The following is a 15,011-nucleotide window of genomic DNA, read 5'->3' as shown; positions in this document are numbered from 1 at the left end:
GGTGTATAAAAGACATTGGTAAGCCGGAGAAGAACCAACTTAGTTCGGGTGAGCTAGAGGACATGGATCCAGTTATTCCTCTCGTGGTGCCCGATGACGGGGGAGTACAATAAGGTGAAGAGAACGAGGGAGTTCCTACGGAAGATGGCCAGGAGAGTAGCCCCCACTTGATCCACTGTTGAGCCACAGGTGAGGAGGTCATCTAGGGACAGACAACCATCTAAGAGGTACTCGTCGCATGAGTATGGTATGTTCACCGATGGGGGAAAGCCGAGAAGATTATTCGAGGCCCTAGACAACAAGCATAAGGGGAAGTGATTGAAAGCTATGCAAAAGGAGATGAAATCTTTGCATAAGAACCACACTTATGATATGGTGAAATGGATATACTGCAGTATTTAAGAGGCTCATCCAGAGTTGAGCCTATGCTATGGTGATGGAAAACTTATGTTAGAGGGCTACACAGATGTAATATGACAGGTGACATAAACTCCCGAAAGTCTACATCGGGGTTCATGTTCACATTTTTAGGGGGAGTGGTCTCTGGCAGAGCAAGCTAGAGAAGGTCGTAGCATTGTCGATGACAAAGGTCGAGTACATTACAGTCAAGGGCAAAAGCATATGGTGTGTAGGTGAGAAAGAGCTTGTATGGGCTAAACAAGCTCCACAACAATGGTACAAGAAGTTCGACTCGTTTATGTTGAAGCATGAGTATGACAGAACGAAGTCGGACCACCGTGTGTTCACGCGCAAGCTCTCAGATGGCGGATTCCTCCTGAGTCGGAAAAGGGGAGATTTGATAGGGTTTTCTCCTCGTTCAGAGGAGATGTGGTGTGGTTCGGATGCCACAAACAGTGGAATCACCGCGTTGCTCGACCGGTCGAGTGGTGCTCGACTCAAAGTCCAGAGCAAATTGATTTGGAACTCCGTGTTACGCATATTTGAGTTCGATTTGATATGGACTGCAAAATTTGAGGCGGTTTCTTAAGAGGTGCGAAAAGGAGTTGTCTAAACTATAAATAGGGGTTCTAGGGCTTTTTAGGTAATGCAAGGAAAGTTTCCTAAAGCTTTACAAGGATTTGCTAAAGGGTTTAGGGCTATCAAAGGTGTGAGAGAGAGAGAGAGAGGAAGCTTGTGGAAGGGAGGTTCTGCTTGTCGAGGTGATCTATTGTGCACTTTACAGCTCAGCGCTTCTACGTCCTCATAATTGATTAGATCTCTCCATTTTTCTTTATTCTCTTATTGTTTATCCACTCCTGCGTGAGTGAAGAAGGTCTGATCCAAGTGGTGTGTGCTTGTGATCGGTTGTAACGTCTACTTCATAGTGGATTGTTGCTCTGGACTAGATCTCGTGGTTTTTACCTCTTTGAGGGTTTTTCACGTAAAAATCTCGTGTCGTGTGGTTTGTGCTTTGATTTATTTCATTTCTTTATTATCTCATAATTCTGGTGTTTTGGGAGGCTAGATCCTAAGGTTTTGTGCAAGGCCCCCAACACGTTGGATATTGACTCCACCCGTGGGATGGCGAGCTACTCAAATAAGGGTAATTTTGGTTCATGATGTATTTTTGTGTACATTAATTTGATTAATTTATATTTCATGTTTGCAATTTATAAGTACTTGTAGTCATCCATCATGCATGAATTGGCTGGAGATCTGGTTACTAGGTGATCTAACCCCTTGGGACCCACCATATTATATGTGTTTTATCTATGTTATTCATACTTATGAACTCATTTTAGGTATTAGCACAAAAATAAAGTTGACCCAAAGCTCAAGTGGACCACACCATGGAAACAGTGGGGCTTTAAAGCCTGTAATTAAAAACTTCTTCAAATATTAAGTATATTTGTGTCTCCCCTTCATTCAGCTGTATGACCTAGGTTGGTTGGCAAATAAACATCATGGCGAGTTGTAGAAAAAAATTTCGTGGTGGAATCATTATCCTACTATTTTGTGTGGTCCACTAGAGCTTCGGATTTGTCTCATTTTTTTTACTCATATCTCAAAATGAGTTGGCAAAATGATGGACAATGCTGATAAAAACACATGTATCACATTGTCCCCTCGGGAACATCCTTGGGAGAGTGCCTCGTTTTGGACGCAAATTGCTTGTGAACTCCATATAAGAAGTTCCTGCAGTAGAAGCTACGTGGGCACACTATGATGTTTGTGAAAATTTGACCTAGGCCATATGTTTTGCCAGCTAATGATAGTACACTAGCCCAGATCCAATACTCAAGTGGGCTCCATGATAGGAAAAAGTAGGGACGAAAATGACTACCGATTAAACTTTCTTATGTCCACCGTGAAGTTTATATGTCATTTAAGTTGTTGGTAAGGTTTATGGTAGATCAGAGTAGTAGTACGATCAAGAATTTAGCCTGTGATCTCTTGGACCAGTTGTAAATTTTGGTTGTGGTCTAAATGGCGAAGTTTCGCTGCAGGAGGTGGCTCTGGACCTACCAGGTATTGTTCCTCGTTGTGAGAGATATTCTTGGGGAAAGGCTGCCCCAAGTATTCCCTGATTTCTGACCTTAGGAATAAAATTCATGTTTTCCGGTTTGAAATATCTGAACTCCGCAGGTGGAGGCAGTACCAGCGCCGGGTTCTAATAAAACTAGTCTCAATAGTTTGTTGAGGCACAGTTGGCGGAGGCATTGTTCGTTGATGCATGACGGGTACCCTTTCGACAAAAATAGTCATCATTTGATTTAAGTTTTTAGTCTAACTGGACATCCACATTTTGAAGGTTTCAAACTGGATTTGTGACTGCCCGGCTTGAGCTCGTGATTGCCCTGCAATATGTTGAATCTCTATTTGCATATCGCATAATCCATGCACCATTATCTAAAGATAATCTGTCCGAGATGAAGATATCCTATCCAGGTTTGCAAATTAGGCCGTGGGTTTGGCTACAAATTTAACAGCTTAGTCGTTGGCTGCACCTGTATTTCCTCACCTAGTGCGAGAGGTTCACTAACTGTAAAAGTATTACGAGTATCTATTCAACCTACGCTTTCACAAGATTATTGTATCGGTATGTATACTCAAATTATCGAGTCCCACCGGGTGTGCCAAAAATTATTGGCTTTCGATTTAATTCAATCGCGTGTGACCTATACAGGCGTGCCAAAACTGAATGTGTGACTCGATTCAAACCGAACAACTTAACCCCAAGCACCAAGATATGCAAACATGTCAAACACTAGCGTATATGACCAAGACCTGAGAAGATCAGTTGCCTATTCAGCCATTCACAATATGGTTGTAAGATGATCGGGCAATTGTCAAATGATAGGATTCTTCCTCCAAATATGGGTTGCGCATTGCCTTTCATACGAAATGGCTTTTTTAATAAAGTGAATATATTGATACCGAGAATAGTCCAGATGAAAAGCATATACTTGCATTATAGCTAAAAATTACCGGTATTGGATTATGACGGAAGAATTACCACTACTCTTAAAATAGAGCTAATATATAATAAAGAATGGTAATTTGATTCATTTAATTAATTTATTACAAGATATTTACTTTGCTGAACTTCTTAATATTTATAAGTCTTCATTGTAGCTTCTCTTTAAATGTTTCTTTTATTTATTTTAATAGTTAATGACAACTAAATTATTATGACTTCCGTTTCTCAAATCTCTTTATCTCTTCATGTCTCTTTAGATATTCTTTCGGGTCGATTACCTGTTATCTGTTGAGCTTCTCAGTTATGCATCGCCATTAGACGTGTATCATCAGCTCAGCACCACTAATATGAACAACATTCAATCATCATTATCTATGTTGCATAAGTGATGCGTTGGAACTCGGGAGCTGAGCTTCTGCTCGACCCCCAATTTTCAGGGCATTACAATGCGACTTCACACAAGGATTTCTTCACAAGCTATAAGTCAGGTGACTATGGGACCGTGAAGATGGAAAATTCTGGCGTATCGAAGATCGTAGGGGTCGGTGATATTTGTGTGAAGACCGATGTGGGCTGCACATTGGTTCTCAGGGATGTGAGGCATATCCCAGACCTTCACCTCAACTTGATGTCAACGGGAAGGCTGGATGATGATGACTATGAAAGTCAATTTGTTGGTGGGCGCTGGAAGCTCATCAAAGGTTTGTTAATCGCGGCCAGAGGAGAGAAGTGTTACACCTTTTACACGGCAAATGTCAGTATGTGCAAGGGTAGGGTTGAACGCAGCGGAAGATTCAGCTATTGACATATGACATAGGCGTCTAGGCCACATGAGTGAAAAAGGGCTTCAGCTACTAGCGAGGAAGCGGTTCCTTCCAAACGTGACAGGTATACCTCTAAAAACTTGTATTAATTGTTTATCAAGGAAACAACATAGAGTTTCATTTGTTAAATTTGTTTCTCATGTTAATAAAGTGCATCCATTATATTTGGTTTATTCTGATGTTTGTGGTCCTGTCAGGATAAAAACCTTAGGTGGGACATTGTATTTTGTCACTTTTATAGATGATGCATCTAGGAGGATTTGAGTTTAAACTTTGAAATCTAAGGACGAGGTCTTTGGTGTGTTTAAATTGTTTTATGTTATGGTCGAGAGAGAGACAGGTAGATCATTGAAGTGCATCCGCACTGACAATGGTGGTGAATACATCGGTGACTTTTATGAGTATTGTAAGTCCCTAGGTATACGGCATGAACAGACGGTTCCTAAGAACCCTCAGCATAATAGTATGGCTGAGCGAGTGAATCACACCATTGTAAAGAGAATCAGATACATGTTATCCCATGCGAAGCTGCCCAAGACGTTCTGGGGAGAAGCAATACACACAGCAGTGTATTTGATAAACAAGTCACCATCAGCCCCATTGAATGGAGAAGTACTTGAGAAGGTGTGGACTGGACAGGATCCATCGTATAGTCATCTCAGGGTGTTTTGGTGCAGGGCATCCTTTCAAGTACCAAAGGACGAGAGGTCCAAGCTCGATATGAAAATCAAACAATGTGTGTTCTTAGGGTTCGGTGACGAAAAGTTCGGCTAGAGATTGTGAGATCCGACCGAGAAGAAGCTCGTCAGGAGCAGAGATGTGGTATTCTTTGAAGATCAGTGTATACAAGACATTGGTAAGCCAGAGAAGAACCAGCCTAGTTCAGGTGAGCTAGAGGATATTGATCCAGTTATTCCTCCCGTAGTGCCTGATGACGAGGGAGTACAGCAAGGTGCAGAGGACGAGGGAGTTCTTACAGAAGATAAACCGAGGGAGTAGCCCCCACTTGATCCACCTGTTGAGCCATAGGTGAGGAGGTCATTTAGGGACAGACAACTATCCAAGAGGTACTCGCCGCATGAGTACGGTAGTTCACTGATGGGGGAGACCTAGAAGATTGTTCTGAGGCCCTAGCCAACGAGCATAAGGGGGAGTGGTTGAAAGCTATGTAAGAGGAGATGAGATCCTTGCATAAGAACCACACCAATGATATGGTGAAATGAATACTGCGGTATCTAAGAGGCTTATCCAGATTGAGCCTATGCTATGGTGATGGAAAACCTGTGTTAGAGCGCTACACAGATGCAGATATAACAAGTGACATAGACTCTAAAAAGTCTACATCGGGGTGCATATTCATATTTGCAGGGGAAGTTGTCTCTTAGCAGAGTAAGCTACAGAAGGTCGTAGCATTGTCGATGACAGAGGCTGAGTACATCGAAGTCAAGGACAAAGAGCATATGGTGTGTAGGTTGAGAAAGAGCTTGTATGGGCTAAAACATGCTCCACGTCAATGGTACAAGAAGTTCGACTCGTTTATGTTGAAGCATGGGTATGACAGAACAGAGTCGGACCACTGTGTGTTCACACGCAAGCTCTCATATGGCAGATGCCTCCTGAGTCGGAAAGGGGGAGATTTGATAGGGTTTTCCTCCTCAGGTCAGAGGAGATGTGGTGCGATTCGGATGCCACAAACAGTGGAATCACCGCGTTGCTCGACTAGTCGAGAGCACTACTCGACTCAAAGTCCAGCGAGCAAATTGATTTGGAACTCCGTGTTACGCATATTTGAGTTCGGATTTTGTGCGGACTGCGAAATTTTGAGGCAGTTTCTCAAGAGATGCGAAAAGGAGTTGTTTAAACTATAAATAGGGGTTCTTAGGGCTTTTCTAAGTAATGCAAGGGAGTTTCCTAAAGCTTTGCAAGGGTTTGCTAAAGGGTTTAGGGCTATCAAAGGTGTGTACGTGTGTGTGTGTGTGTGAGAGAGAGAGAGAGGAAGCTTGTGAAGGTTATACTCGTAGAGGTGATCTATTGTGCAATCGACGTCTCAGCACTTCTACGTCCCATGATCTGTGAGATCTCTCTATTTTTTCTTATTCTCTTATTGTTTATCGACTCCTGCGTGAGTAAAGAAGGTTTGATCCAAGCAATGTGTGCTTATGATCGGTTGTAATATTCTACTTCATAGTGGATTGTTGCTCTGTACTAGATCCCGTGGTTTTTACCTCTTTGAGGGTTTTTCACGTAAAAATCTTGTGTCGTGTGGTTTATGCTTTGATTTATTTCATTGCTTTAGTATCTCATAATTCTAGTGTTTTGGGAGGCTAGATCCTAAGGTTTTGTGCAAGGCCCCCAACACATTGGATATTGACTCCACCCGTGGGATGGCGAGCTACTCAAATAAGGGTAATTTTGGTTCATGATGTATTTTTGTGTACATTAATTTGATTAATTTATATTTCATGTTTGCAATTTATAAGTACTTGTAGTCATCCATCATGCATGAATTGGCTGGAGATCTGGTTACTAGGTGATCTAACTCATTGGGACCCACCATATTGTATGTGTTTTATCTATGTTATTCATACTTATGAACTCATTTTAGGTATTAGCACAAAAATAAAGCTGACCCAAAGCTCAAGTGGACCACACCATGGAAACAGTGGGGCTTTAAAGCCTGTAATTAAAAACTTCTTCAAATGTTAAGTATATTTGTGTCTCCCCTTTATTCAGCTGTATGACCTAGGTTGGTTGGCAAATAAACATCATGGCGAGTTGTAGAAAAAATTTCGCGGTGGAATCATTATCCTACTATTTTGTGTGGTCCACTAGAGCTTCGGATTTGTCTCATTTTTTTTACTCATATCTCAAAATGAGTTGGCAAAATGGATGGACAATGCTGATAAAAACACATGTATCACATTGTCCCCTCGGGAACATCCTTGGGAGAGTGCCTCGTTTTGGACGCAAATTGCTTGTGAACTCCATATAAGAAGTTCCTGCAGTAGAAGCTACGTGGGCACACTATGATGTTTGTGAAAATTTGACCTAGGCCATATGTTTTGCCAGCTAATGATAGTACACTAGCCCAGATCCAATACTCAAGTGGGCTCCATGATAGGAAAAAGTAGCGACGAAAATGACTACCGATTAAACTTTCTTATGTCCACCGTGAAGTTTATATGTCATTTAAGTTGTTGGTAAGGTTTATGGTAGATCGGAGTAGTAGTACGATCAAGAATTTAGCCTGTGATCTCTTGAACCAGTTGTAAAATTTGGTTGTGGTCTAAATGGCGAAGTTTCACTGCAGGAGGTGGCTCTGGACCTACCAGGTATTGTTCCTTGTTGTGAGAGATATTCTTGGGGAAAGGCTGCCCCAAGTATTCCCTGATTTCTGACCTTAGGAATGAAATTCATGTTTTCCGGTTTGAAATATCTGAACTCCGCAGGTGGAGGCAGTACCAGCGCCGGGTTCCAATAAAACTAGTCTCAATAGTTTGTTGAGGCACAGTTGGCGGAGGCATTGTTTGTTGATGCATGACGGGTACCCTTTCGACAAAAATAGTCATCACTTGATTTAAGTTTTTAGTCTAACTGGACATCCACATGTTGAAGGTTTCAAACTGGATTTGTGACTGCTCGGCTTGAGCTCGTGATTGCCCTGCAATATGTTAAATCCCTATTTGCATATCGCGTAATCCATGCACCATTATCTCAAGATAATCTGTTCGAGATGAAGATATCCTATCCAGGTTTGCAAATTAGGTCGTGGGTTTGGCTACAAATTTAACAGCTTAGTCGTTGGCTGCACTTGTATTTCCTCACCTAGTGCGAAAGGTTCACTAACTGTAAAAGTATTACGAGTATCTATTCAGCCTACGCTTTCACAAGATTATTGTATCGGTATGTATACTCAAATTCTCGAGTCCCACCGGGTGTGCCAAAAATTATTGGCTTTCGATTTAATTCAATCGCGTGTGACCTATACAGGCGTGCCAAAACTGAATGTGTGACTCGATTCAAACCGAACAACTTAACCCCAAGCACCAAGATATGCAAGCATGTCAAACACTAGCGTATATGACCAAGACCTGAGAAGATCAGTTGCCTATTCAGCCATTCACAATATGGTTGCAAGATGATCGGGCAATTGTCAAATCTTCCTCCAAATATGGGTTGCGCATTGCCTTTCATACGAAATGGTTTTTTTAATAAAGTGATTATATTGATACCGAGAATAGTCCAGATGAAAAGCATATACTTGCATTATAGCTAAAAATTACCGGTATTAGATTATGACGGAAGATTACCACTACTCTTAAAATAGAGCTAATATATAATAAAGAATGGTAATTTGATTTATTTAATTAATTTATTACAAGATATTTACTTTGCCGAACTTCTTAATATTTATAAGTCTTCATTGTAGCTTCTCTTTAAATGTTTCTTTTATTTATTTTAATAGTTAATGACAACTGAATTATTATGACTTCCATTTCTCAAATCTCTTTATCTCTTCATGTCTCTTTAGATATTCTTTCGGGGTCGATTACCTGTTATCTGTTGAGCTTCTCAGTTATGCATCGCCATTAGACGTGTATCATCAGCTCAGCACCACTATACTTATGTGAAAATCACTCAGTATCTACAAAGATTTTCGTGCATTTTCATGCAATGTCAGGTGTTCTTTCTTTATTGGCTATTTAATGAATGGAAAAAATTAGAGTACAACACTTCTAATTTTAAAGATTCCCGAAGGGCTACCTGTGCCTCCCTTAATCAACGGTTTGATAATTCAAATATGACCTCAGATCCAATGGCTATTATTCCCGTTGTATCGACGATACAGTTGAGTGTATTCAAGTGAACGTGTTCTCCGGGTATCTTACAAGAAACTCAAATAACATCCCCTAATTACTCGTATTTACATGTCCCTTGAACAAAAACCATCCGAGTATTAGATTAGTAGATATATATTACACGGTTAAAATGAAAAACATCCGGTGGTTTAATTTCGTCGGAACATCCGGTGGTTTAATTTCGTCGGAAGCGTCCACGAATCAGAGGTTAGGATCGTCCAACCAATCCAATTTTTGTACCGGACTGAAACCTTGAGACGTATACTGTCGTTTCCAAAATGAGCTGTAAAAACAGATAGGAATTTGCGTCCTATAGACCCAACATAGGACCCACGTTTTTCCATTGGACCTTAAAAACTTCTAAAGTATCATAGTATACCCCTAATTGTACAAATAAACTTAAAAAGATCAAAATAACCTACTTTTTTCAGTTGCTTTATCATAACAGATAAGTATATTTTTATCAAAATACTAATATCCATGTTCTTAAAATTACGTTTGGTGAGATAAACTTTTGGGCGGCGAAGAAAAAAAAAAGCATTGTACGGACTCGTCTTGAGCACTAATTTTTTTCACTGTTAAGTCTATATCTAAGCGCCTGTGTGTCAAGCGTCATGGACCACCAGAGTATCAAAAAACTCCCCACGCCCGCGAACGGCGTCAAAACCCCATCCAACAACAGGGCAACTCCTGCGTAGAGAGAGAGAGAGAGAGAGAGAGAGAGACAGATCGTTGCTGGCTGGCTGGAGAGACGAGATCGAGAGGGTGGAAGGGAGGGATCGTTGCTGGCTCGCGAACGAGAGAGAGAGAGAGAGGGAGCGAGCATAACTCGTGATGCCTCCTCCGCCAGATTTCATAATCCAGGCGGCCCTCCTGTTACTCGCCGTAATTTTCTTATTCGTTCTCCAAACCGTCCCCAAGCGCGTCTTTGCTAACCTGCGCCGGAGGGGCCGCTCCACCCTCCAGGCCAAGCGCCACTTCGTTGCTGGGGCCCAGCTCCTGGCCCGGGCCCGCTCCTCACCCAACCCCACCACCTCCTTCTCCCTCGCCAAATCCGCCTCTGCCGAAGCCGATCTCGCCCTCTCCTTTGATCCCAAAGACGCCGCGGCTCACATCCTCAAATCCCTAGCCCTCCATCTCATGGGCCACAAATCCTCCGCCCTCCGTTCACTCGACACCGCCCTCTCCCCTCCCTCTTCCAAATCTCTCTCCGATGCCGAGCGCGCCGACGCCCTCGTCAAGCGTGCTGAGCTCCAGATCGAAGTCAACCGCCGCCGTCGGACCGATGCTGCTGTTTCCGACCTTGTCGAGGCCATCGGGCTCACCAGCGGGAATTTGAAGGCGTACTGCCTGCTCGGGAGCTGCTATGAGCACAAGGGGATGAAAGAGGAAGCAAGAGAGGCGTATGAGTCAGCGGTCAGGATCGACGAGACATCCACGTTGGCCTGTGATGGACTGAAGCGGCTGGCATCGGATTAGCGGCTTTTTCCGAACAGGTTAGCTTTCTGGAATGAAGAATTGTGTTAGGGTTTTTACAGAATTGGGGTTGGAAATGTGGTTCAGTCATGTATCATTTGATTTTCTGCTTTCATACGTATTACCCAGACCCTAGATCTTTCAGGTGGGGCACACCATCAACATGGTCGATTCCGTTCTTTATGTGGGCCACCTTTGTATGATGAAATTGGATGATTTGAGTGGGCGGATCGACTCAATTTTTGTCATGGCGGATATTCATGGTGGGGCCTATCTGATGAATGGCCCGGGTCTCTTGTCGGATTGTGCTGCCTGGGCACCTTTTCAATCTCCATTAGCATGAATTGCCTGCTGATTTTTATTTTTGTTAAGGGTAGCTTGGATGCCTGTAAAAGTTTTAAGGTGTAAAGTGTTTACAGTCTCTTTTATTTGGCTTTAAGTGGTAAAGTGTTTATAAGTAAGCTTTTCTTTGTTTGGATACCCTATAAACTGTTTACAGCCTCTATTGGAGTATTCACACTAGATAGAGCTTGGAGTGGAAAATCTTCTAATGATATATAATGGCTTGATTTAATATGGATTATTGTGTTAAACATATCTTAATAAAGCCCGGGGCCCACTAACTCAAGCTTTAGGTGGGCTACAAAAAAGGCCTACTGATTCAAATGCCCTTTAATGCAGAGAAACTATTGAATGTAAAGAGTTGAATAGGAACGACTATCAAATCTATAACAATTAAAAAGTTTAAACATAAGTTTTCAAAAATCATACATAACAAGTCTAAAAAGTACGTTTATAATTATTATTTTTTAATGATAGAATGTTCTGCTCCAGCCATAATATTTAAACCCAGGCTGAATTTTAAGGAAAAGCTTGGTGAAATTTCGTCGTCTTGCAGGGTAGCTAGAGGCATTCCACAGCATCATATCAATGATGGTTGAGAGACATGCCTTTTGGCATATCTATCTATTGTGTCACAAAGATGGTCTAATTTTTACATCATTGATCACGCCCATATAGGGAGCTAGTTTCTGCTTCTTCGTTCGGCTTAAAGCTGATATTCTTACATTTGATTTACTTCTCTGAATTGTTGAGCCTGTGGGTAGGTCCCCTCCAAAACTTATTCGTTTGACTGTGTATATGATCCAAATCCTCCAAAGTGCAATGGGAGTATTGGAATGGCATCCATTGGATGATGTGGTTGGGGCATCTGGTAGTTTTGCTGGCAGTGCTCGATATGGTTTCCTTATCATTGTGTTCTCTGCATATAATCTTCATCTCCTTGTAGAGTGTGACTTTTTTTTTTTTTCTAAGCCTCAGGGTGTAACCGTGAAAAGAATGAATTTTTTATTAGAATTTCTTCATGGGCATTGTATAAAAAAATATAAATGAATATGAAATGTACATCTTTAATTCACGTTGATTCATTCTTTCCAAACTTTTTCATTTGCCGTTATGCAGTTATTTCCTTGTTCCAAACCGTAGCCAGCTTTATTTAATGCAATCTTAGCCAGGTTGAAATGTTTGTGCAATGTTCGTAGGCGGTTTCTGTATTTGTCCACATCCATGGGACCATGGAACCTCTCTTCCACCACCTTTGCTATCACATTCATTGTAGGGCCTTAAAACCATGATCGCACTTATACCTCTAATTTACTTGCTCGATAAGTATGCCAACTTGCATCCATCCATAGAGAGTCCACATGATTACTGCTTTCCGGTTTTTGCCACTTACTTTCGATTGTTGAGATATTTATAAAAGGTTAACATTTGGGTCAAGGTAAGGCATAAGGAAATAATAATTTGCTGGAGAGATAAATTTCAAGTATTAAGTCATTATTAAAAAATAATATATTAATATTCCAAACAACAATTATGCTGTACAATGTAGTCAATTTATTTTTAAAAGGTCACACTCATAATGAAAAAAGATTATGGGATACAATCTGTCAACATTGTTCTGGTTCTTGGTCCATCTCAATCTCTTCCTTCTAGCTTTCACTACTTAGCTCTCCACATTAGCTTGGTCCGACCCTTCTTTGACACCTTCATCTACATCGTCATTACTACCTTAATCTCCCTCATTGCTATAGATATTTTCGTCTCTGCTTTCCTCCTGGCCACCTTTAACTTGCTCATTATCTTCTTTTATTATTTCTAAATTAGGGTTAAGATTAGGATTGTCGTTCGCTATAATGATTATGCAAGATAAAATAAGCGAATATTATCTTCACTCATGTACATGATGGATCTTTAATGTAGGAAGGAAGGCATGTTATATGGCGTCCACAATGACAAATGTTGATGATTAAACAACTCCTCCATATCCTTAAGGTCTTGGTATCGATTCCCTAGTGGGGTTGGCTACCAGTGGAGTGTGTACTAACAGTGGGGTGTGTGCTAACAAGCTAACCAAAAAAAATAAAACTCCTCCATATCCTTAAGCTAACAACCTTGCCCGAATTCTTTATAATGTTACCAGATTCCATGAAAGGGTGCCGGGAAGTGAGGCATGTTCAAAAAACGATTGTCAATTGAGTAATAATTATCCACAGGAAACATAGAATACGTGTCACGAAAAATTACTAATTAATTAGTATATATTGTTGTGGATAAGTTATACCTTTCAGAATAATGAGCTTCTCTCCATGTGAGTGCATCTGCCACCACCTGAGTCTGTCGTCGACCCTTCCCATCCCGGGAATGTGTGGCATCCATGGCTCTTAACACAGCTGTAAAATAGAATTAAATCATGTAAGTTGTTTTATGATTTTATTTTTAAAAGAAGATAATAATGAAATTAAAAAGACCTACACACTAACCTAAAAGCATGAGAAAAAACATGGTATTATTCATTATTTCGAAAGGCGCTCCATTCCTAAGTGGTTTCAAAATGTCAGGATGTAGTTTGATGATTTACTCTGTTTAAGTGGCAGCTAATTGTTTCACCTGAATGATTGAAATTGTGCTACACTACACTATTTATAACATGATGGCTTTGTATATGTAGAAACACCACTAATTTTTCTTTCAGAGATACTCCAAATGTACCATGTAGGTCACACTTCTCTCTTATTAATGTCTCGCAGGTGAAAGAAATAATCTTTACACATACGAATGTAATCATAGCATGTTGACCCTGAACCATTGACAATTGTATTTGTGGATTGAGTCTTGTCTAATTTCAGCAATGTTGTTGTGGATCTTCTACCAGGTTGTTATTCCCATACCAAGAAATTACCACTAAACTGCCTTTTAAAAAAAAATGAAATTATCATTGTATAGAAACAATGCAACTCCACGTCTGCTGCATCTGTTTGGCATGATTGATTGCAAGATAGTTTTCTCTCTGAGTACAATGTGACATGATGGTAGAAAGTACTGCCCCACCGTGATGTTTATGAGAAATCCACCCCATTCATTCTGTTTTGCAAGCTCGTGTTGAGACATGAGCCTAGAAATGAGGTAGATCCAAAACTAAAGTGGGCCACACCACTGGAAACAGTGGGGATTGAGAAAACGTCTACTGATGAAATGTTTGTGGGACTATAGAAGTTTTGGATCAGGCTCATATTTTTGTGCTTGCAGTTCATCCCAGTGGGAATGACCTTATGAATCGTTTGGATGGCATATAAACATCACAGTGGACCTCAGCAAGGTTTCAATGGTAGGCATTTTCCTCCCTGCTTTTTCTTGTCGTGTGGCCCACTTGAGTTTTGGATCTGCCACATTTTGGGCTCATGTCTCAGCATAGGCTGGAAAAATGGATGATAGCGTGAATTTCTCAAAAACATCACGGTGGGCCCCACCTACTTCTTGGGGTCGGGAGGTAGGCAACTATGAAAGAAGGTATCCATGAAGCAGCTTCTCTCCGGAGTAGGATATCTATCAGATCTTTCATACCACCATGGACAACTTGGTTCTGATAATTGACGGTAGAGGATGCATCTCTCCCACTTGGATGAACTGAAAACCCAAATACTAGCATGATCCAAAACGTTTTGGCCCTACAAATGTTTGCATTCGATCCCCACTGTTTTTTGTTGTGTGGCCCACATGAGTTCTGGAGCTGCCCTTATTTTTGGGATCATGTAGTAACATGAAGTGGCAAACGATATGGATGGGGTGGATTTCTCACAAATGTCATGGTGGGCCCCACCTACTTTTCAGGGATAGCAGTCGATCTGCTAAGCTGCAATGGGCCTGGGTTGTTTCAACCCGCGTTTTGAACTGATCGCACTGGCCCTATTTAAAGTTGTTGATGGCTGGGCCCCACCCATCAGAACTCTATTTCTCATGTTTGTATCCGTTTCTCGTTCTGGGTCCCTCTGGAAGGTGGGCAGTGGCACTCTTACTGCGAGAGCACCTTTAGATGTGTGAATGATCAAGTCATCAATGTGGACCGTCCATTAGGTTCACCTTTGCATGGCT

The 15,011-nt window shown here is 41.3% G+C and overlaps 1 protein-coding gene across 4 annotated transcripts; it reads left to right on the top strand.

Annotated features, from left to right (window-relative positions):
- The first annotated feature begins 9,844 nt into the window (after positions 1-9,844).
- LOC131218693 (uncharacterized) lies at positions 9,845-13,894 on the top strand. Of its 4 annotated transcripts, none has more exons than XM_058213392.1 (2): positions 9,845-10,600; positions 13,670-13,894. In XM_058213392.1, the coding sequence occupies exon 1, from the start codon at positions 9,939-9,941 to the stop codon at positions 10,581-10,583; it is 645 nt and encodes a 214-aa protein (XP_058069375.1). In that variant the 5' UTR covers positions 9,845-9,938; the 3' UTR covers positions 10,584-10,600; positions 13,670-13,894. The 4 variants fall into 4 exon arrangements, with proteins under 4 accessions (XP_058069375.1, XP_058069378.1, XP_058069377.1 ...); XM_058213395.1 differs by lacking the exon at positions 13,670-13,894 and adding an exon at positions 11,479-11,525; XM_058213394.1 differs by lacking the exon at positions 13,670-13,894 and adding an exon at positions 10,726-11,041.
- The last annotated feature ends 1,117 nt before the right edge of the window (positions 13,895-15,011 follow it).

This window comes from Magnolia sinica, chromosome 11, assembly GCF_029962835.1.
Source record: "Magnolia sinica isolate HGM2019 chromosome 11, MsV1, whole genome shotgun sequence".
Taxonomy (NCBI): Eukaryota; Viridiplantae; Streptophyta; class Magnoliopsida; order Magnoliales; family Magnoliaceae; genus Magnolia; species Magnolia sinica.
This window is presented reverse-complemented; position numbering and strand designations above follow the sequence as displayed.